Source organism: Sparus aurata, chromosome 15 (assembly GCF_900880675.1).
Source record: "Sparus aurata chromosome 15, fSpaAur1.1, whole genome shotgun sequence".
NCBI classification, from domain to species: Eukaryota; Metazoa; Chordata; class Actinopteri; order Spariformes; family Sparidae; genus Sparus; species Sparus aurata.
In genome coordinates, this window is record NC_044201.1 from 3,284,585 (window position 1) to 3,309,393 (window position 24,809).

Consider the following 24,809-nt stretch of genomic DNA (forward strand, 5'->3'; position numbering starts at 1 on the left):
TAACAGAGTCCAAAGTAAATGACAGCACCTAAAGGAGCAAAGTTGTGGAGTCCTTCAGCATTGTCTGGCTCTGAGGTCATCACTCTGGCTTTCAGGTTGCCATCTGTTGCCTTTCCAGGGCCTGAATCTAAGAACTTCATGATGGTGGACACCATGCTTCGGGCTGTGTTCACAATGGCCCGGGTGCTGGTCACCATGTTGTTACAGATCAATTGCACACCACCTGGTAAAAAACACATCCAGAAACCATGACTTGACATAAAAAAATCCAAAAACTACTAGAATCTATGCGTACCTTTGTAAAATTGTTAAAAACTATTTTCTATAAAACTTGAATGAAAAAACATTTTGCAATGCTGTTTTTGCAAATGGGGTCTTGACTTGACTTGAATAAAGAACAGTCCAAGATAAATCCAAAGCAAAATATTCCAAGGGTTAAACTTAAGACATTAAATCATTCAAGACATGAAAGTTAACAACTATGTGAGATATGTGGTGAAATCTTTGGTGCCCATCTAGAAAGAAGAAAAAAGATAGATTCTAGCATAGTTTAAAATATAAAAGGTTTTTGTTTTAGGATTGTAATGCTATGATGGACCACTATTTGTGGCACAATCTGGAGTGCCTAAAATTGGTATCCTACAATCTGACAGATTGAGCACAAGATGTTATTAGAACCATCTTGTACAGCATCACATGGCATAAACAAAAACACTATTATTTTTATGGCACACTCTTTAAGTCTGAAGGTTGGCGTAGGTCAAGTCTGGTTATATACCCACCCATGTCATGGAAGGCCTTGAGAGCCTCGCTGGTGTCCAACACACGCAGGATAAACCACAGAAGAGGCTCAGATAGCTGGCAGGTGGACAGAGACCCCTACAAAATGCAAAATACAATACACATATGTGAATGTTTTGTCATGACCTATTATTTGTAGGGTTGCACCGATACCATTTTTTTCAAACCGAGTACGAATATTTTTAATTGTATACTTGCCGATACAGAGTACTGATGCCAATAATTCTATCACAAAAATAACTATTAGGTTTCAGATGCACTGAATTGGAAGACAGATGTATTTTCTTCTTTGCCTGTTACAAAAAATGATAATAAATTAAATAAAAATAAATATGAATAATGCTCATTTCCTGTTCAACAAAAAGCCCCCACATTGGCACTGTCTTCACATTTGACTAAATTAAATTTGAAAAATTAAACGATGAAACTTATTACACAGTTAACAAAGTCAACTTAATAATTTAATAAAACTATTGCACAGTCTCCACATTTTAATCAGTGTGATATACATTAAGGTAGCCTAGTAGTTGTATCAGCATCTGCATGTAATTAAGAACTGACTGTCAAATCAATTGAAGAAAGAACATTTCGTCAATATTTATTGTTACTTATCATTTAATTATACAGATTTATAATACTTCAGCTACGTATTATTTTCTTCTCTCTTTAAGGAAAAGAGGGGCTGCATTTAAAAACAAAATAGTGAAAATAAACAATAGCTTTTTCAAAATGTTGCATCTTAAAATAGAGAACTTCAGATTTCAAAAATAACATTTCTTTTTCTGTATTGACCAAAAATCCAAGCAACGATTCATTAGCTCTTAGAGAGCGCCATGTGTAGTTATGTTTCTCTGTCTGGGGCTCACCCGTCTTTCTGTCTTCTCTTCCTGTTTCTCTTTTCACCTCTTTCATCTGTCTGTATTCAGAGTCGCAATGTTTATCACTTGGAATGCACAGATTTGATTGGCTGAGTAGCATCACGTGGGATGGCTTAACTCGAATGCAATTGGTCAGTGGAATTCCTGATCCACTAAACCGGAGGCGCCGGTCAAAATTTTAAATACTTCAATAATTCTTTGACTATAGGTTCAGGTCGATATAGGACGGTGTCTGGGTCCGGACTTGGACCGTGGTTCGCTTGTCCGAAATGACAAGAAACGACAAGCCTCCCTCCGATTGCAGTCTTCAGTTTCATGTAATGTACAGCCTAATGCAATAAATTTGTATAGGTGCGTTGCATAGGTGAATTTTTGTGATGCCAGTATCAGTATAACCATAATTATTTGTTCAAGGCACATTTTAATGTCAATGCCAGTTGACCACAGTCGGATGCTCACCTGTCTGCCCATGTAGCCACAGGCCATATACGTGAGGATAGGCTGCAGCATGACCTGGACTGAGGTGGCCCTCTTGCTGAGAGTGGTGAGGATGGTAAAGAGGCCGTCTCCCACTGAGATGGCATCCAGACCTCCATGAAAGTTCTCATGTTTGGTCAGGTGGAGACCGCTGGCTCCTGAGGAACAGATAGAAGTGTCAGCTGGCAGCAGTAGAACAATGAGCTGAAATTTTGCTGTACTCTTTTCATCTATTATCTGCTCACTCATAATCAAGGACCCCATCGACTGAAAAATATGTTTGTTTTCCCGGAGTTAAACTCATGATTGCAAGATAAATGTGTCATCATGCAACACAAGATTGTAAAAAAAAAATGTGTTTCAGTCCCCCTGCTAACCACACACTACCACTACTAATCACTTGAAACTAAATGACATCTTAATAACAAGTCCAAACTGCACCATTCTAGATAAAGACGCAAACAATATTCAATTATAATGGCGTCCTGACAGCAAATGTGAGAAACAGCACATGATATGTTAATGTAATGGTAACACAATAAGCTAAATAGTTTCTTTAATGTAAAAAAAGAAAGAAAAGAAAAAGAAAAAGGCTAAAATCTTTGATATATCTCTGTGAAATCTTACCTATGATCATGGCCATGGCACTGCTGTTGCACTGGCCAAGTGCTGATAAGATCTGGCTCATAATTTGCTGATTGGCTAGCACCAGGTCAGCCACACCTGCAGGGGGACTCTGACTGGATGCATATCCACCAGCCACACTTTCTTTGCTGCCACAGACCTTCTCCTCGTCTGACACACTGCTATCAGCTGCTCCGCTGCCGGCCGGCTGCAGCCGGCCACTGAACTCTCTGTCCCCAGACAGAGGCAGCTGCACCAGCACATTGACTAGTTTGAGGAGGTCAAACATCAGCTGGTCGCGCGTCGTCTCTCCACAGACAGCCTTTGCATCCCCTGGCCGGATAATGTTGGCAAACAGGCCACCAAAACAAGCCCGAGCTCCTACAGAGCTGTCCGAGCCACTGCGGGAAACCAGTTTGTCGGAGCAGGTGATGTAGTGGTGAACCAAGAACGTGATGGACTCGATGACGGAGGAGATGGTGGCCACAGACACCACCTCAAAGTTTTGCTCTAGAGTAAACTCTAGAAGCTTCACCTGGGCATCCAGGGGACCTTGACCTGACTGGAATGGACCCCTAAAGAGTTGGAACAAACCATTAGGTCTCAAAGATTACATATTAAAATTCTCATTTAATGACAAAATTCATGATATCTGATTATGGTGTAACATGCATGCGTTATTGATTGAAAACACATTTCCTGACATACCTCTCAGTAGACAGAATGTGCATGAGTTTGAGCAGAAACTCGCTGAACATCTGAGGACAGTTGGATGAAAGGTGGACCTGCAGGCGACTCAAAAACTCATGCATTGCCTGGGTGGCAGTGGGTCCCACCTGAGAGCTGTGCTGGCTTGTTGCATTGGTGCTGGTGCCAGACAGGAAGCGCACCAGAACATGAACCAGGGTAGGATCAGTTACCATCTGCTGTGCTGTGCTTTCCTGAGAGCTGATTCCATTGCTGGAGGCTGGAAGTTCAAGGACAGGTTTTACATTAATCATTGAACACCAGGCAACTGATAACTATTACCTATAGTATTATGAGGGAAAAACGTATAATATAAAAATGTAAGTCAATACAGACTGTACTGACTATAACGGTATATCCTTGTACACAGACGTTGTACAGTAATCAGATCCTTTCAGTGAGTTTCAGACATACATTAAAAACATTTATTTTCTTTGCATTCCATACATTTTTATCAGCAAATTTGCGCCTAAATGAATGTTTCTGACCATTTATACTGTCATTTCACACTACCTTATATTGTCTTGAAAAGATGAACCAGTCATTTCAAAGAGATGGCTTAATAAATCACAACCTTGCGTCATGCATGTGGAACTGAAAACATGCAGTAATATAATTATAGATATAAATATATTACTTAAATAAACGGAATAAGGTGGAGTTAATAGTAAAACAGTACACATTTTATATACTTTGTCTACTTCCTTCTTACTTAAGTTACTTACTGGTTACTCACTTGTTTGCCTATTTTGGTTGCATTTTAAATGCTTCAAAATGAGTGGGAGGGCGAGTTCAGACATGCAGTGACACCTGAAGCAGCATGTTTTGAATGTCAAATAATCTATTCTGATATGTGATTTAATGCCATTTGGTGACTAAATATTTAGCCATATGATTACTGTGAGCCCAACACAATCAAGTGGGTGTTTATGTCATAAAATGATGAAATGAGGCACTTAATTAGGGCGGGTGTGTGTGTGTGTGTGTGTGTGTGTGTGTGTGTGTGTGTGTGTGTGTGTGTGTGTGTGCCACTGTGCAAAGCACCAAAATGGAGCAGACAGAACACGTCACGGTTTCAAGGGAGAGAGAAAGATGGAAACAGAGACATAATAGTGTCTCTCTGTATATTCTACTAATATTTGTATATTGTATCCAGATGCTTTAGACAGAGTAAACAGCTGGGTTCCACTCATCTCTCCCTGCCGATTTTAAGTGATTGGTCAATGCGATGATTAATAACTGTAAAATCAATATTTCTTTGTGACAGTTTTGTTAAGGTTGATTTAGTTTCAACAGTTAGCAGGTAGGTATTGCCCGATGTGCTCCAGGAATGGGAGGATTTTTGATGGGCTCCTTTCTGTGACTTTTTCTCTCCACCGACTTGCTGAAGCAACACATTTCCCTCTGACCTTCTGATTTCCAAATGAAGCACTAAATATACCAACAAGCTGTCTTTTGATCAACCTAACACTGTGGATATAATGACAAGGCTCTTTCACAAGACACTCAACGAACAGAGAAATTGTCTGTTTGAGTTGAAGGGAAAGCAGTAAGAGTGGAGAGGACTGACCGCAGGCTGGCATGTTCGTCATCAGGGTGAGAGAGTGTAGCACCAGGCACCATGTTCTCAGGGAGGTGCTCGGGTACCATGCCAGCACTGTAAGAAAACTGCTGATGGATGCTGGAAACACACATACAAAGACAAGACATATATGTGAAGATATAGAATTTAATCAGAAAGAAAACAGTCAGTGTGAATCTGCATGTAACAGACTCAGCTTCTACAATTCTGTCAGAGGAGTTGTGAAGGAGGGACAGTATAGTGGAGTCCTTACCTTGGTTGAGCGGGATGGTGGGCACTCGACTGGCATTGAACAGGAAGATGTCTGATCCACTCTCTTCGCTGCCTCCAGAACATATGTTGAGACTGAGTGTTAACCACAGCTGCAGCAGGGACTCCAGCTGAAACAAAAGAAACATTTTTTAATTCACTTTCTTCTCTGTTACAAATGGCACAGAATTAAGGTAGCATAGTAGCCCTTTTTACACAGTGTCTCCGCATTATCTCCGGAGCAGTGGTTCGCCAATTCTCAGTCGATGGTGATTCACACAGAGTGAAGCATCTCCGCTGTACTGCTGTGTAATTCACACAGAAAGCCGGCGCTGCGGCTCCTAAAGAGGTGTGACGGTACACGTCATGTTGATGACGTCGGTGTTTCCCGGGTGTCCCCTCTATCAATCTAAACCCGCGGACAGTTTCTAATCATATGGATGCTGTTATAATGTGTAGGGATTGACATCCTGGAAAGTGTCAAAGTTAGTTCCCTGAAGTCTTGGTCGGAGAGCTGACGGTCGCGGTGATTTATTTTCATCACAAACACTCGGTGAGTTAAAGTTTTTTGCTGGTGACAGACGCTGTTTTTTGAGCAGAAATGTGAGGAAGAGTCGGTAGGACGGGCAGAGGACAGACAGGAGGACAGACGCTTCTCCACATACAGCTGTGGTATTTTTTCCCTCATATAAGTTGCCAAAGAAAGTTACAGTTACTACAGACAGACACGCCCTCACTCCGCGCCTCCGGCTTATTCGTTCACACTGGGGCAGTTCACCAATAATGCGGCCCTTACACTACCTCCAGAGGCGGATCAGCAAAATTTCCCCCCTCTCCGCATCTGAAACTTTCACACAGAGGAGGGTGCGGAGAATTGGCGCAGGATCCACGCATGCAAACAGTAGTGTGAATGGGGCTAGTGATACATATGGAAGGTACTCAGTCTCCTATGAAGTTTGTTGTTATGACGCAGGTTTTGGACTCACAAAACATTAGTGTACTGTGTTTCTGTGACCTCAATGAGGCATGATGAAATTAATCACTAATTCCAGTTCTTCATTGATTAAATAATCATAAAAGCGCCTTGCACCAGTCATGTTGCCTTTCCTGAGCTTTCACGGCATTGAATAATGGCCAGAACATTTCCTTGCAGCACATAATGATGTCACAGTGAAGTTAACCTATGACCCTTTGGATATAAGATTTCATCACTACATTGTTTTGTCCTAACAGACATTCATCTAAAATTGTGTTGTAATTATTATATGAAGTGTTGAGTAGGGAGCTTAAAGTTCCCTCAAGTTTTAACAGGATATTGCCTTGATAAGAAATGGATGGATAAAGGGATCACTCCGGGATCATGGCTATCACTGGTGTGGTGGCATACAAATCCAACAAACATATCATCTAAAAGAAATTAAATCCATAAAATATATACAGTCTGTTTTTAGACAGAGCGTGGGGATTTCGTGATGATTGAGATTTTGATTTCCATTTTCATCCAAAGTTGAAGATGACTGCTGACGCAGTTAATGACAACACAGACTGATGGCTATGTTGATTTGCAGGTGAAAATTACTTATTATTCAATTATTTATTCTGTATTTCAGTGTCATTTATTTTTCAGTTGTAGCAGGTTCGTAAGGTCAAAAAGGCCACTAGTTGAAACACTTTGATTTTGCATTTGTTTCAAATGAAATTAAATGCTTTTTTCAAGTTTTTTCAATGATAATATCATCGACAGTTTGATTGAAAAATGTAATCCTTGAAAAATGTCCATGAAGTTAAGGATATCTTATATTTCTACCTATTTCTATTTCATTTGGCCTCCTTTTGCTTTAATGACAGCATGCAACCAAGCTCAAATGGACTCCAAAACCTGCTGACCATGTTATCCCAGCATGATTTGACAGTGTTCCACAAAGCTTCTTGTGGTGTTACACAATGCTTGGCTTTCTCAGTCTTCAAGTAACCCTAACCCTATGTGATTGATGTGTGTTTGGGTTTTATTATCCTGCTGTAGTATAAATCCTTTGAGTGGAGCGTCATGTTGACTTAGACTGACTGGGTCAGACTGTGTATATTTCATCCTTTGATTTATGTGCCTCTATTGTGGCTGAGTAGGCAACGTAGTTTAATCGTTTCATTAATGGTCTATTTACTGTCAATGATTCCAACTTAATTCTGCTTTAGAGCCTGAGTTGACACAGTGTGTTATTTCTTAAAAACTAAATGGATGTACAAGTTGCAGTTTCAGAGCAGATTATTATGACCTCGGTGTAAGCCGCAAGAGCTCAAACTGTTTCTGCAGAGAGATAATGTGACCAGAAGCTGCTTTGTGGGTTGTATGATTCAGAATAGGCTAAAGTTCCCCTGCAACTGCAAAGGGAGGTCATACTGGACCATATACTAAGATAATCAAAGATTCATGAACATTATTTAAGGATTCAACTTTTTACTGAAATTGTGTAGCTGATACTATCATTTGTAATTAAAAACAAAAACTATTACATTTAAAGTAAAAATAAATATAGACAACATTGTGCCAACTCATACATTTCTCAGAAGCCAAGTTAATCCCAAGCTCTATGAAAAGACACGGAAACCATAGGAGATGAACTGGCTAAAACACAGAGCCTTGCACTTAACACGGATAGCTGAAATGAATATCAAAATAAATTAAAACTGCAAGCAGTGATGAACGGGCCCTCGCAGTCTGCGCGCGCGTCGGGGCGTGCTGCCGTCCAAACGCGCCGCGGCTTAAGCCCCATTGCTTGATCGTTGTTCACGGAGGCGGCAACCGCCTGCGTTTGGGATGGTGCACGCCGGGGGTTGAATATCAGCCTCTTCCCCCAACGTGTGTTTGTAACGCGCTGGGTTGCCCCTGCCAGTATTAAGCGCTTTCATGTGAAGTCAGAACAACTTCGTGCAATCCACAGAAATCCAAATGGACTACAGGTGAATGACTTCTGAAACATTTAGTAATCGGGTACGTATTGACAATCAATTCTGCACCGTTACGTTGTGTGAAGTGTTACTGCCTTCTCTTTGCCTTTGTCTGGAATTCAGGCATGGACACCTGTGTTTTTGCAGGGAATAGATTGGAAGTGGGACAGAGAGGGGGGGGTTGTGGCTTGCAGTAAACTTCCTCCGCCCTAAATTCGAACCCGGGCCCACTGCGTATGTGGCATGCACTCCAACCACCTGACTACCGGCGCAGATAAGACACTGCCTTCTGTTGTCACCGCGAAGGCAGGAAGGCAGCGCATCATAGGGGAGGATGGAAGTGGAATGCCACAGATTTAGATAGGTAGTGGAGTGCAGCCAGATGTGATTCTTCCTTTTGGAAAGGGACAGCAGTCAAGTGACCAGGTTTGACCAGCGTCCTGCAGTAGCTGTGTTTAACCACAGAACTCACTCAGTTGTTTCATATCGCAGGGGAAGCCACTTCGTTCATCGCGGAAAAGTTGGGCAGAATCACAACTACACACATCTTGTTGTGTGCCACATTGACAGGGCAGACACAACACGCAAATGGCATTCTTAGCAAATTGGCTTATTTGAAAATTGTGTGCTGTGGCTCACTACCACTCACTTATCCATTATGTGGCTCTACCCATTACCCTTCAAATATGCCCTGTTGTAACGTGCAATGTAGACAAAACTACCTGCAAATGCCATGTACATCTGACTATGTGTGTTATTAATGTTAAGACTGTGGTGTTTAAGCTCTAGGACAAGATAATTTTCAAAGTAGGCATGAATTTGTCAAAAATTCCGCCACACATCAAAATAACTGACTTCCTGTTGGAGTGAGAGTAAGCATCCAAATGGGTTTTTTGTGCGTCTGGTCATGATGAAGGTGCAAACCAATTTTCGTCCTTCTATGTACAAGTAGGAGGCGGGGCATAACAATAGGGGGCGCTACAGAGCCCATGCGTCACCGCCACACCCCATGACCACACAGATCTCATCAGGGCGACTCCCTCTGCATTCCTGAGAGATTTGGCTGAGGTAGGAAATTGTATGAAGAAGTTATGAGGACACGATGCTTTACGGCGAAGGATTCGAATTGCACGCTCCACTGTGGCCAGCAGGTATGACGTAGGATAAAGATTTTAATAACTTTTCATCTTCAAGGTCACAGGATGCTACTGAGTGACTTTGAAGTCGGTGGCGTTACATCTGTAGGAGGAGATAATTTAAGTACGAAGATTGGCAATATTTCAAAATGGTGGCGAAAAGCAAAATGGCAGACTAAGTATTGATGCTGAGATTTGTTCGGGGAGACAGCCTCTACAGTTACAAGCAGTTTGGTGTGGATAGGAAATTGTATGATAAAGTTATAAAGCCTCGATGCTTGACGGTGTGAGGAAAAAATGGTTTCCACCGCACCTCCCATTAAAGTTTGGCGCAGCTGAATGATTTCCATAATTTTTGTTCTTCAAGACATGAAGAAAATTACTGAGTTAATTTGAAGACTGTGGTGTTTAAGCTCTAGGACAAGATAATTTTCAAAGTAGGCATGAATTGGACAAAAACGCCACCACACATCTAAATAGCTGACTGTATGGTCAGTATGGTCCCCACAGACTTTTTTGTGCGTCTGCTCACGATGAATCAGCGTACCGAATTTCGTTCATCTACGTGCATTTGGAAGGCAGGGAAGAACATTAGGGGGCGCTACAGAGCCCGCAGGTCACGACTTCGCCCAACGGCATTAAATTATCAAATTTTTCACTAGATGTGACGTATATTCCAAATTTGGTGAGTTTTTGGGTATGTTCAGGCCTCCAAAATTGCAGTTAAAGCGGTACACTAGTCCTTCCAATTACAATAGGGACCTCACAGGTCGATGAGTGTTTGAATGCTAAAATATATTTTCTTTGATAGAAGTAAAGGTTTTTTTTGTTCGAAGCAACTTTTTTGATTGAAGTAATGTTGTTTTGTGTTTGGGCCATATTATGGGTAGGACATTTGTGTCTTTATAATTCAATCAAAAAAGAAGTTGCTTCAAACAAAAAAAAATATTTTCAATCAAAAAAATCACTTCAATAAAAAAATCAAAAACGTTTTCAATCATAGAAAAAAAGTTTTGGAATGCAAAAAAATATTTGAGACTCAAAAAATTGCATTTGAACACTTTTTTTTGGATTGAAAATGTTTTCTTTGATTGAAGTAATCTTTTTTGTGTTTGGGCCATATTATGGGTAGGACATTTGTGTCTTAATTATTCAATCCCAAAAAAGGTGCTTCAATCAAAAAAAATATTTTCAATCCAAGAAAAAACTGTTCAAATGCAAAAATAAAACTGACCCCCCCCCCCCCCCCCCCCAAAAAAATAATTTGAAGTGTTGTTTTAATTGAAAATATTTTATTCGATTTGAAGGGATTTTTTTTTTTTTTCTGAATCAAGTGAAAAAAGTTTTGAAGACGTTTTTTTTTTGATTGAATTATTTTGACACAAACATCCCGCAGTGGGAGGGTGCTTCCCCATTGGTCAGACATGTTTGAGTGACAAGTGTCTACACCAGGGATTCCCAAAGTGTGGTGCTCGCACCCCTGGGGGTGTGCAAGCCGCCACCAGGGGGTGCGCGAGATGAAAAATGTAATGGTGGTCTGGTGTAAAAATATTACACAGTGTCTGTGCGTTCAGACCGAAAGCGCACAAAGAGGAAAATCCACCTTGTCCACTCCACCTAAGTCGCTTAGTCACCCTGTTCGTTCTTGCTTCTAAATTTAAAGGGCCCGCACGCCACTCGCATTAAACACCACGCAACTACTGCTGTAGCACAGCCCATCCATTTACCGACATCGTTGATCACGGAAAGTTACTCGTTGAACAGTAACTTGATAACGCACACACACACACACACACACACACACACACACACACACACACACACTGGAGAAACTGCTATTGCAGGGGTGGACTGGCCAGTACCGGGTTTTTTTTCCGGTGGGCCGACGGACGGCCGTTTTTTATTTTATTTTTATTTATTTATCTATGCTGCGCCTAGACGTTTCTCTGTCGACCCCAAGAGAGTGAGAGATTGGTGAAAAAATCAAACTTAGCTTCAGCCTCTGTCCAAGGAGGACAGCAGCAGGACCATACTGCCTGCTGGAGGGAGGAAGAAGGCTAGTGAGGAGCCTGAGATAAACATGCGGGGATGGGTGATCAGCAAACGGGCACACCACCAGAGAGTGTCCCACATGATGATCAAGGCGAAACAAATGTACGCCACCGTGAGTGACAGCAGACATGAGGAGTTTGCAGCGAGTGCTGGTTGGCTGAATCGTTTCCTCCGCCACAACAACTTCACTTGCAGAACGATGCCAGAGAATTCACAGAGAAGCTGGCGAAGTGTGTGACATTTTCATCCTGGGTTTTGAGAGGAAGGAACTAAACTCCTGTCACACATTGCCACCTGGTCCCAAATAAATGCCCTGGCTATTATTTGGTATTTTACGGTATGATAACTCTCCCGGCCTGGGGAGAGAGACATGCATAACAGTGCTCAGCTGCAGACACATCAGAGACATCCCCATTGGTTATCGCATGGCTTTTCCCCCTTTTCCACCTAGACACGTCATAGCTCATTACATAAAGTTGGAGGATTGTTAATTATTGTATTTTCCTCCCGCCTCCGCCTTTTCCTCCTTGTCCGCCTGGCTCCCATCCATAGCATTAATATGGGTAAGGCTTTGTCGGTATTGCTACAAGGTTAGGCTTCTCTCTCTCTCTCTCTCTCTCTCCCTCTCTCCCTCTCTCTCTCCCTCCCCCTCTCTCTCCCTCCCTCCCTCTCTCTCTCTCTCCCTCTCTCTCTCTCTCTCTCCCTCTCTCTCCCTCCCCCTCCAGCTGTTGCCCGCAGCGCTGCCTGTTTAGCTGCAACAGGTCATGCAGAGCCTGAGTCTATCTTCTCACACAGCCCAGTGGATTACTGCGGTCAAGCCAGCCTTGGTTCGCGTTTGCTTGGTCAAATCAGCCGCACGTTGTTTTCTAGTGCGCGAATCTACTAACATTTACGGTAATCATAATGAAACCGCTCTGAAGAGCTGCTGGTAGTGACAGTGGGGCAGACTGCAGTCACACAGTCAGACCCGTGAAAATTACGATACTTTTACAGTAATTACTCCCGGTAATAAGCTGAAGGTATCACGAAGGTATGCGTCCGGATTTCAAAGTAAAAGACGACAGAAAAACCTTAAGGATATTTTTACATTTTTAAATATGCTTAATTAAGTTAATTTAAGTAACTTAAATTAACTTAATTAACTAACCTAGTTAGTATCCTTACATATTTAAATTTAAACAAATGTACATATTCATGGTAAACACACATGATATGCTAATATTATCTGTCAATATGATGTAACCGACCTGTATAAAGCATGAAAAGCAGAGGAATTAAGACACAGTTTAACACACAGACACAGAGATATTGGGTCATTCTATAATGCCAGGTACATTTCAACCAAAAAGTCAAAATAACAGTATGATGTTTTGATAAATAAACTAGATGTTTCCATAATATACACAATTGGCACGCTTAAATTAACTTAATTAAGCATATTTAAAAATGTAACTTAAGTTACTTACTTTTTTTTGAGTCTCAAATATTTTTTTTGCATTCAAAAACTTTTTTTCTATGATTGAAAACAAATGTCCTACCCATAATATGGCCCAAACACAAAACAACATTACTTCAATCAAAAAAGTTGCTTCAAACAAAAAAACCTTCACTTCTATCAAAGAAAACATTTTCAATCAAAGAAAAACAGTGTTCAAATGCATTTTTTTGAGTCTCAACTATATTTTTGCATTCAAACACTTTTTTTCTTTGATTGAAAAGTTTTTTTTATTAAAGTGAAGTTTTTTTTTATTGAAAATATATATTTTGAATGAAGCAACCTTTTTTTGATTGAATAAAATCAAATCACAAATCTACCTTCATAACATACCTACATTATACTATATGGCAGAAATGTAAAATGCTCTGTGTTATTGCTAATAAGCAAAATAAAGAGAATTTTGGATAGTAATATTATAGCTTTTTTTTGCGCCTCACACAAAAAAAGCGTGCCGAACCAAACCAAAACTGTGATCCAAAAACTACGTTACGTATCAAACTGTGGGCTAACTGTGTCGTTGCACCCCTCGTGGTATCAGACTTTTGGAACTTACTGTCTTTTACTACAAATGCTTTACAAAAGAATATCATTCTAATGTCATTTCGATTAAGCTTACTGTTATGCACATTTTTACACGTAAGATGTGAATGCAGCACTGTGCTAACCTGTACATGATGGACCTGCAGCATGGAGAAGAGCTTGTTGAAGCAAGCACTCAGCATGGGGATGGATGAGGGCTGGATCATCAGGCCACTGCCTGGAGGGGAGCCCCCTCCATGGAGAGCCCTCAGCAGAGAGTCATCAGTTCCATTGGAGGCCTGGCTCACTGAAAGCCAGACAAAAAGCAAGCCTTACCTGCATGATAGACATAATCTGCCCATACAAACTATAACAGGCACAAACACATTGAAAGGAAAATTCTTTCTGGAGGTTGCTGAGCCGTCAACATCAATTATTAATGGGCAGCCATTATTTAAATCATGTCTTGCTTTCTTTGATGCTATGTGGTTACCTGTGGATGAGCTTGAAGTGAGGGCTTGTAAAATGGAGTCAGCCTGTAAGGTTGCCATCATTTTGAGCATCAGTTCAGCCTGCTGCTCAAGGCCAACCTCTAGTCGTGCATCCAGTGCTGCAAAAGACAGAGGCAAACGATCAAGTTGGATGGAGAGACATCAAAAAGTGTATTTAGAGACCTTAAGACTAGCCCAAAATCCAGCTTCTACTCACCCTGTGACACAGAGACTGACAGACCCTGTGACCCAGGCTTCTCAGCAGCAACTGGAGGTTTAGCCACTGGGATACCAACCCCGCCAATGTATGGGTTGTACCCATATGTGCCATAGTCAGCACCCCAGTAGTCATACCAAGTGCTGCTTATAGGCTGAGAACGGATATGAGAAGGACAGTATGAGAAACAGACAGCTTCAAGTATTACATTCACTCTGCTGTTAACAGATTCTGACCAATAAATACGTTTGAGATGGCAATAATATTAAACAGATAAAACTTATTAACTGTGTTTACTTATTGTTTTAGTTCTTTGTGTTACATAATTCAGGCATATAAAGCAGTGTGCTAGTTCAGGTGGATGCTGTACAACAGATCATTAGAGTTAATGGTGCTGCAAGGGACATAATAAAAGGTTATAGTAGATTGTCATAATCAACATACCTTAAACACTTTGGCAGCAAGTGGATCTTTTTCCAAATCAATATCTAAAGGATCAATATCAACATCCATCAGGTCTTGTAGCAAGTCAAAGTCTATGTCTTTATCTTTTTCCAAAGATGACAGAGGTGGAGCACCTTTGGATAAATAAAACAGCTTTAATATTGCCAAGCAAGCACACTAGGAAAACACATAAGCAAGAGAAACTATTTCTTTAGCAAGTTCAGCAATTTCAACACCAACTGTATAGCTATTAGCTTGTGTACTCCTATACTGGACACAGTAATCAAAAACAGTGTTTTTGTATGGAATCACTGTATAATAAACAAAACAACTGACGTCCAGTTTTTAAATAAAAATATTTCTTGGATGTAACGTAATAATAATTAATGATAATTATTCATCCCAAAGGAAATATTTCAAAGGCCAGTTATCCAAAATTAAGCTCAACCTACATGTTGAAAGTCCAGTCCCAGAAGGTGGTGCTGATTCAATATTACAAATTTAACCATTGTGTGGAGAAAAACATTATGCATGCAGCAATCTCACAAATACAACCACACAAAACCTGATGATAAAATGTGTGGATTCACATCACTATCTGTATCATGTTGTGAGAAGTGTGGGGTATGGACAGGGCTACCAACACACTCTTGAATACCAAGCAGGTCCCGGTAGTACCTGCGATGATGTCAGGCACCAGGGCCTCGTCAATGCTTTCTACCAAGGGAATAGGTGCTGGCTGTGGCAGCGAGTCATCCGAATCAGCCCCCGCTGAAGAAGACGACGCCCCTGCCTCCTCACCCACTGTCACCTCGTCCATGATGTCTAAAGAGCCCGGAGACAGCAGTTCACCTGAGAGGACAACAAAGTTTACACTTAATTATACAAACATGCAATAGTTCACAACTGAAGTTTAAAGAGAGAAAAAAATCTGGAATCAAGGCCTCACATTAGACAACAATAATAAGCAGCAGTCTTTTTCAGGGTTCAAGACAATGCTCAAATTTAAACAGTGGAAACTTGTTACTAGGGTGAAGTTTGGGAAGCTGTTTTTGAATGGCAAGATCTGGGAAAACCATTTTGTTGAAATATTTAAACTTAGTAAGGATTCAATTATCTTCATCATCTATAAGATAAGGCCCATCACTATAAATGGCCCCACGCTAAGTAGAGCTGGGCAATAAATCCTTAAAATTGATTAACTCGAGTTTGTGGTTTAGGACGATTTAAAAAATATATATAAAATCGATTTTCTCTTTAACTTGCTCTGCCACCACTCCCCATGGGCTCCCGTAGTTCATAGTGGCCTTGCACTTCCCCCGCATTGACTTTCCACAGAGAAACAAACACAACAACATGGCAGCAAGACAAGAGTTCGTTCCTAAAAAGGCACCATCTCGTCAGTAGTTTGGTTCTGTAGCGTCAGACCTCCAACAAACCACGGTGTCATGATATTATCATGATACGATATTATTGAGATATGCTAAGAATAGCAATATCATATTACTACACACTTCAATTTTTTCACCATTTTCAACTGTAAATCATGTCCTCAAAGTCAACATATTTTGTTATCTAATAAGATCAAGTTTTTAGTCTATTAATTTCACTTCAATCATTTTTATTTCAGCAAAATTACATCGTTAATTGGCTGTTCCTACTCATCAAGCTTATGAGATTCACTTCCTAGTGATGTCCGTAGTTTAAAACCTGCTAGGAATTTGGAGTTTGAGTTTTGAGCTTTTGAGGTTGCTGTAGTTGAGTGGAGTGTTGAAACTGCAGAGTAGCAGAGATTACAATAATGGCAGCAGTTATTAGTCATTTCCGCAGCATATAAACAGCTTCATATGCCTGCAAATAAGAGTTCACCTGTTTGTGCTATGTTCCATTGTATGCCGTCGATTAAAACTAGTAGGCGAGCTAACAGACTAAGTGCTTGTTATATAAAATCAATCCAGGAATTGTGGAAAAAAAAGAATCATAATACTTCAGTGAAAAAACGCTTTTTTTCCCACCACTACTGAGGTGTCCCCTTGGTGTCATAGTTGAGTCAGATATTAGTCTCAAGGCTACATAAAAGCAGTTATAACATTTGCTTTTTATCCTTCTACAAAGGCCTAATAGAGCCAAACTCGGCCACCTGGAAAGTAGAAACACTTTCATATTACCAGGAATGACTAGTGCTTGGCAGGTATTCCTAAAAAGGCCATCAAAATGATTCAGCTTGGAAACACATTTGCTAGATTTGACACTGATTCTTAAATCCCTACATGGGCTTCCTGACAGTCACACAATAGAATGCTGCTTGTTTATGAATCGATAAATGACGTGGGACAACAATACTGTTTTGTTTGTTGCCTGATGATGAGCTGGGGGAGCAGGGTTCCAATCAAAAAATGTCCACTGTGTTTCTGTCTCTCACTCTTTTTGGTGAAAGTAAAGTTGACACGGTTGATGTTCAATAAACATACATTCAAAAAACTACAATAAAATGGCAACAACCTGCAAAGCTGAAAAGGGCTGGAGCCAAGTCGCCAGTTCATCCCGGGGCTGACATGTAGGGACAAACAACCATCACGCTCACATTTAAACCTCCCTTATTAACCTAACTCGCATGTCTTTGGATTGTGGGAGCTCCACACCGGATGGTCCTACCTGAGCCGGGTCTCAAACCCAGGACCTCTTGCTGTGAGGCAAACAGTACTAACTACTGTGACACCATGCAAATAAGGTAAATCGGACAAATCCAATGAAAGGGCTGATAATAACCGCTTGTCAGATAAAAATAGATGAGGTACTAAACCGTAAGCAAACTAAACATACCTGCCAAAATGTCCTGTAGCATACATGTAAGAGAATACTGTGCCCAGGCACCCCCCCAGGAGATGTCCCCCCTGTTGAAGTCAGTCCCCACCAGTAGGAGAAGCAGACGCTCAAGTTGCTGCTCAGACATCACCTCACACAGGTGGATTGTGGGTCTTGTGGCATTGGCTATCCTAGCAAGGACCTGGGGGGGTAAAAAAGAATTCACTTATGGGTAGTTAGAGATTACAGAATTTAAAAAGTCCATATACAAGTATCAGTTAAATACCTTGCAGACAAAGAGCAGCAGGTCAGCATGGCAAGTGAAGTCCATGGAGAGTAGGAAGAGGGCTAGTTTCTGCACCACAGAGATGCAGCGTTCATGAGACAACGTAAAGGGCAGAGGTTCTACTTCTGGGGCATCTTTGGCTGTTGTGGACTCAGTGTCCAACGTGGAGCGGGGCCACTCTGCTGTTCGCCGCAGACGGATCAGGTCTTTAAAATGCTGGAAGAGGGAGGGAGGGTAAACATGGAATTATGGGACATTCATTTACTCTATTGAAGGTGCTATACATATTTCCTTTACAATCTAGCACCACTTAATTTAAACTCCACCAAATGCAATTTATTTATCAGCTACTGAAGCAAGTGTGGTAAAATCCTTGGTTGATTGGTTAGTAACAACAACAACAACAACAATCAAATAATGCATGTAAAAATAAAGAAGAACAAACAAATTGTCAAAACACTGACATCTTGAATTTGAGAGCATGCAGCACATTTCAACTTGAATCGGAATCAGTAATACTTCATTGATCCCCGAGGGGAAATTGCTTGCATTACAGCTGCTCCCATTTAAAGTCCAGAATATGCATGAAAAAAAACAAATAAACAAAAAAAACCTCATAAATTATATAAATATACTTAATAATAATAATAAATTACTTTAACAAAAAGTCAAGGGCATTGTAGTAGAAAGTAGAAATGAACCTACACGTAGCAACAATGTAGACAGATATACAATGCCCAAAACTCAGAAGAAACTATCTTTGAGAATCCAATTTAAATTATTGCCTTAAGAAAAAAAGCAATTCACTACAAAATATACAGCTACTCTCCTTTAAGAAGTCATCTCTGAGCTGAGAGCGTGATACTGTACACTATAATGTATGTACAGCAGTGAATGATTAAGTTCTCACCTTGGACGTGGCTTGTTTGAGCTTGGCCTGTTCAACAAGCAGTTTGTAGGAGGAGCCTTTATTGCTCTGAATCTTCTCCTTCTCGATCTGCTCCACCAAAGCTTTCTGTTTTGCTTTCAATAGATTTAACTGCTACAGTAAAAAGGGCATGATTAATATAAGCACTGCAAAAGCTCCAGACTACCTATTTAATGCATTAGCGTCATGAGACTAGACTTGTATGCACATTTTCATAGATCATGCTGCATCTTACTATGTAAAGAACACATTAATGACTCTGGGTTTGAAGTTGTGTTGGTGTTGGAATGAGACACATTTACCTGCTTGTGGTGGACGAGCTGTTTTCTGATCTTGCGGGAGTAAAGTCGATCTAGGCTGCTGCTGCCTTTAGCTGACCTGCTGGAGTTCTGAGCCTGAAGGCTGTTATTGATGAAGCTCCACTGAATACCTTAAGGACAAACCAACAGTAAAACTCACTCAGAGCTGCCAACTCTCACGCATTGAGCGAGAGGTTCACACACATGACCCTCTTCTCATGCCACATCTATTTCTCATTCTGCTAATCACAAATAGCAATAAATAATTATATTTCTTAATTAATCATTCACTTTCCAAATTGAGCAGGTCTAGACCATACTCTTGAATTAATATACATATCATAATAGAGGATAAAATATATAAATATAATTTTCTAATGACTAATTTGATTACATATGATCTAAATGTGGTATAATATCCCCCTGCTTTAGCACACATCATTGATTTTGAGCACAAACAGTGATGTATGCTTTACACATTTGGGGCCCTGGGCCAGATTAGAATTTCATAGCCCTGAAGTGCAGCATTTCTCATCAGGTCACCACCATCACATGATGTCATTTTGATTTTTGATTTTACCTAATGCAACAGCTAATATGAAAGTATATTTATGGTTGCCTTTATATATATAAAAGATGATGATGAGATGTTGAGATGTTATCCCTGTGCATCACATATGACGGAAATGGAAAAATAACACCACAATGAGTTCATGACGTGCTGATGTTTACCACTAAGCATACTGTCCATTTCCAGTTGCTGTATATTACTGGTAGAGAATTTTGCTGCCTTATCTTGATCCTGTTTGATACTACCCTACTATAGCGACCACTTCCCTGCTGTACATCCATACATACACTTCACTCAGAGCCCTCTGTATTAGCAACTTGCTGATTTCTTGAGTTACACACTATTCAGGTCCGTTATTTACCTGAGCCAAGCAGCTAGCAAATTCTGATCTCAAATTTGTTGAAACCTGTGTCAGTGAAGCACTTCTCTTCTGCACAACTAACCCATCAACCTGTCAGGTGTAGAAGGTTAAGAGGTTGACAGTATCGGGTTCAACCATTTTTTGTCTTGTGCAACGTGACCCATCTCCTTCACATAGAGTTGGTCAGGGTGCTGATTGTGGCCGAACATGCTGTCATTGACCCACAGCAAACCCAAACACCTCAATAGCTGTTATGTCTAATGAGTATTCAGAATTTAAGAACTTGAATGTTTTCAGCTTCCAAGAATTACGGACAGATCCTGACCATGAGGCTGTGCTGTTACATGAGGTGACAGTGGATGAATGGCACGAACAAAGGGCCTCAGGATTTTCACAGTATCTCTGTGCATTCTAACTGTCATTAATAAAATGCACCTGTGTTCTTTGTCTGCACTTTCTGCAAGCCTTAGTCATTTCCCAACAGCCACCATGGGGCAGTGTGCTCACAACACTAACATTAGCAGACCCCTCACTAACATGGTGCCATACATGTCAACTGTCTGCTACAGTGTAAACTGGGAGTTTTTGCCGACTTAAGTCGAGTGCAATGACAAACCACAGTTAGGTCAAGAGCCGTGAGTGAGGATGACAAGCACACAGATGAGCTCTGACAGTTTGAGCAGAATTTGGGGGGTTTTGCAAACCAACTGTTGCATCAGCTGTTTGGGTGGATAGTATCGTAAAAAAGATCATATTTCTCCAATCTTAGCCATTAAAATCCTTCTCCTCGTGACTGTGAGCTCTTTAAGATATGACAGAAAGGCACCATTATATCTAAAAATATCTTGGTACCCAATTTCTCTACTAGAACATTGAGCTCTCGGGATGCAGGGTTACTTGTAGGGATGAACCCAAACATTTGGCTGTTTGTTCACTGGGCAGGTATTCGGTTTTCAATTTTGGGATAGAATAGAATAGAATTACTTTATTGATCCCAGACTGGGAAATTATTTTGTACAAAATATATACAGTGCGATTTGGATATTGTGTAATTTTTTGCAACATATATATTATCAATAAAGGCACAGTGCAAAATGACTGTTCTTTTCAGAGCTTCTGAAATGTATGAAACATATCATACTTCAGGGAAATTAGGTCTACAGAGCAGTTACAAAGCTACCGAAAGAGGGAGAGGTGGGACAAGCCGGCAAGTGTGTGTGCCATAAAGAGACCAGAAAAGAAAAGAACGATGAGCAGATCAAAGTATTGTGGGAGCGAACACATGTCCTTGTCTACTCTGAGGTTTCTGACTGTTTAAAGGGAGATACTTCTTGCTACTGTCACCAAGTGGTTGCTCACGGGGAAATGTTGGATGACTCTAAATTGGTATGTTCAAGACGTGGTCTACGAAAAACATCATAAGACAACTAGTTGTGAATTGTGACTGCCCTGTGGGAGAAAATTATTGATTACTCTCACTCATAAAGTAGTAGTCAAATCTTGCATTTGACCATTTTTAAAACATTTAGAACATTTACGTGCAACCTGAATGAGATCTGTGTAGTCCCAGGAAAAAGACATTTACGGTGGTGAGTGTTAATTTGTCATTAACATAATTAAATCCTGATGAAACACGTTTTTTTTTCTACTTCAAGCAAAAATTCATGTAGTAGACAAAGGCATGTACAGTTTAGGTCAGATGAAAAGGGAATTCACAATATTTGACGGACAAGTGTCCAGTTCAAATACCTGTAAAGATTCTGTCCCGATCTTTGCCTCCAAGGTGCTTCTTTCCACCTGATGCCTCATCTTCTATACTGGCAACATAGTCCAATAGCCTGGAAACCAACATTACTACCCAGCTGATCATGGGGATATCCAAAATACCTGAAAACACACACACAAACAAACACAAACAAACACAGACAGACACACACACACACAGACAGACACACACACACACACACACGCAGACACAGACAGACACACACACACACACACACACACACACCTTTGTTTAGGACATTGATTGGTTTGGTTCCAATTAGTTCCACTTATACCAACCTGGACCGTATCTGCTAAATGGTAATATACATGTGCACATTCACAAAGACATTCAACTCTATGTGTAATGAGTCATTTCTGCTTCAGAAAATATCAGGATCGTTTTATGTGACCTACAGTTCATGTCAACCGACAGGAGATCTTTGCAATTTACAATGCATTGTTGTAACCCTGCCATAGTGAAGGTTGCTTTACCTTCAGTCCTCCGCTGAGCTGCAGCTTGTGGCTGCTGCAATGGAGACAGTAAGTTGTCCAGGAGGTTAAGGAGTCCCTCCAACACACCGCTGTTACTCAAGGATCTTTGGCCAATGCAGGACAGGAGCATGAACACCCTGGGAAAAAACAACATTGAAATATTGCAGTCACACTCGGCAGTGTCTTGATATACACTTTGATGAGCTGTGCACCAGATATGTTTGTAGGACAAAGTAATATCACAAGACAAATAATATCAAACGAGATTGCCTGTGTTACAGAATCTGTGCTAATTTAGCTCCCAAGCACACGAGTCAGTCGAACCAAATACTTACATAAGGCTGCAATTTTGCAGTTGTTGCCCTCTTGAATCTCAAGCAAACTGAGTAGTGGCTGAGCTAATGCACCAGGCAGTGCTGCAAAACTATGGTGACTTCTAGACTGCTCTGTTGGAACAACGTCAAAAAACACACTTTCTTTGAAATATTTAGAAAAATGGGTTGTGTCAGTCTGACCTTGAAACAGCTATTTCTGACATAAAAAGCTGATCTGCAGTGCATGGCAGTCACAGCTGCCATTGAAGGAAAAGTAGTACCAAAGTAGAGGGCTGTCTGAAATATAGAGTACACTTAAACTTTTTTTTATCTTTTACATGTCTAAAATACTTTTTTTTGTTGTTGTTTTACTCCCAACAGGCTGGATGTAAATTTTAAAACACTGCGAATGCGACATATGAATATTAATTTGGATTTCTTTGAGGAATAGACTTTTAAAAGCTTCAAAGATTTCAGGGAGTAATTTTAGCCATTACATGAATTTGATTACATGGCTGGTTTCCAGTAAAGAGGCCACTATGATAAAATGGTAATGTCAGTGTAGCACATTAGCAGGCTGGTTCCATATGAGGCACAACATGTTTGAAATGGAAAAATGTACTCTTGCCTCGATTTTCAAGTCAGACATGATAAACAGATGCTGGAAAGGATGGATTGAGTTTAGAACCAATATAGAACAGCTTTCAAGTAAAAGAGCCTCATTTAGTAACCCCCTAGTTTCCTGCTACATGCACTCTTTCTGGCTTTTTTAGTTTTGAAATGCTTTAGTATTTGGTTTGGTAAATTATTTTTCAAACAATGATGGCCAGTGGTGCCCTAAAGCATTTAAAATGTATTCATGAATTTGCAATTTTTTTCCATTTCTGGATCGAGCATTGCTTATGACAGAGGTCATAACATCAATGTTGGAAAAGAAGGTGTGGGATTTGAATAAAGCGCAGCGGTCATGAGATGATCTCTGTGCCAATGGCATCTCGTCAAACGTCACCGAAAGTGTCTAGATCGCCCAAGGAAGAGAGGAAAGTAAGCCAGGCAGACCGAAGCTGACCCAGTATGGACTTAAAGCTATTCCTCTACCAAGCCTGCTTCTTGCTAAAGTCCAGTCGCAGGAAAATAAAATTGATTAAATATGACTGAGGCTCATTCAGTTACAGCATATCCGATGCCACTGTGCCCACATCTTCACCAACCCCTACATCCTTGATCAAACTATTGCACTGGATGTGCGGACCTTGTTTAAAGCTGGCAGTACACAGGACTCCAGTAAGAGGAGGCAGGCTTTGAGTCTACATGAAGACTAAATAATGCATGGTGCTCAAATGCAGTCCATGTTAAACACACATCAGGTTTTTTATGTTAAAATGTCAACATGATTTATGTGTTGCTGTGTAAATTCAAAATATGCAGTACAAGAAGTTAGGAGTACAATGGTACATGCAGGAAGAAGAATGAAACAAGAAGACTGCTGTATGCTATGCTCTAGGCTACGGAAAGACCAGGTTAGATACTGGAGGTAGAAGACCATCCCGATTCTTTTCCACTGGTCAAAAATCCCACTTAAACTTACTAAGATCAGGCTTTTGTTTCCGATTGTTTGGGAATGTGTAGACTCAGCATTTACACCCAGGTCAGATGACCCTGCAGCAGACCTGGGCTTTTACTCATCTTAGCTCAGAACTGATCTAAATTTAAGTCCCAGGTGAAAGCGCTAAATTCTGCTGTGCAAAGTGATGACATGTTCCACATCTTGTGGTGGTGTGTAAACAAGTATAGAATTTGGGATGCGCTCTATTCAAGGATGTTTTATTTCTTGACACAGCATTTGAGGCAGAGCCCCGTTTATTCCTATGAAAGCTGCTCAGTGGTGTTCTGAAGACAAAAAAGCTAGACTTCCTGGGTACGAAAATACCTTGATTGCTGACCAAACCAGCTAACTTCCGTTTTAGCTGCCGGCTAACTTGAACAGGGATAGAGTAATTTAATTGTGTGGCTCCTTGAGAATTTCCAAATGGTATTGGACCAAATGGCTCAAATCATAATAGTGAAATTAGTCATTTTCGCAGGGGTTGTGACGCTCAAAAGAATCTATCAACTGTTTTACAGACACTTCTTTCACAGTGGGTTATATTGTTGATTTCTCATCTGTTACAACTGTTTCCAGCGTATTTGGGACACTTAAAAATGTATTATAAAAATCCCAGATGGGCTGCCTTGACCGCAGGAACGTGGTCAAGCGGCGATTTTTAGCAGGTTGACACACGTAAAAAAAAAAAAAAAAAAAAAAAAACAACCCGCTAATTTTGA

At 40.6% G+C, this 24,809-nt stretch overlaps 1 protein-coding gene across 4 annotated transcripts in view; it reads right to left on the bottom strand.

Annotated features, from left to right (window-relative positions):
- birc6 (baculoviral IAP repeat containing 6) overlaps positions 1–24,809 on the bottom strand; it is a 168,820-nt gene that overhangs the window by 68,544 nt on the left and 75,467 nt on the right. For 3 of the 4 annotated variants that reach the window (XM_030440975.1, XM_030440973.1, XM_030440976.1), the window contains exons 31-48: positions 22,171–22,307; positions 21,661–21,798; positions 18,983–19,110; positions 18,663–18,794; positions 17,753–17,968; positions 17,485–17,668; positions 15,340–15,513; positions 14,662–14,795; positions 14,218–14,371; positions 14,003–14,119; positions 13,656–13,816; positions 5,363–5,489; positions 5,098–5,208; positions 3,489–3,747; positions 2,784–3,355; positions 2,139–2,314; positions 783–879; positions 29–223 (exon numbers count right to left, since the gene is read on the bottom strand). In XM_030440975.1, coding sequence (XP_030296835.1) covers positions 29–223; positions 783–879; positions 2,139–2,314; positions 2,784–3,355; positions 3,489–3,747; positions 5,098–5,208; positions 5,363–5,489; positions 13,656–13,816; positions 14,003–14,119; positions 14,218–14,371; positions 14,662–14,795; positions 15,340–15,513; positions 17,485–17,668; positions 17,753–17,968; positions 18,663–18,794; positions 18,983–19,110; positions 21,661–21,798; positions 22,171–22,307 — 3,212 coding nt within the window. The remainder of the gene's footprint in view (positions 1–28; positions 224–782; positions 880–2,138; positions 2,315–2,783; positions 3,356–3,488; positions 3,748–5,097; positions 5,209–5,362; positions 5,490–13,655; positions 13,817–14,002; positions 14,120–14,217; positions 14,372–14,661; positions 14,796–15,339; positions 15,514–17,484; positions 17,669–17,752; positions 17,969–18,662; positions 18,795–18,982; positions 19,111–21,660; positions 21,799–22,170; positions 22,308–24,809) is intronic. The other variant, XM_030440974.1, reaches the window with a different exon arrangement.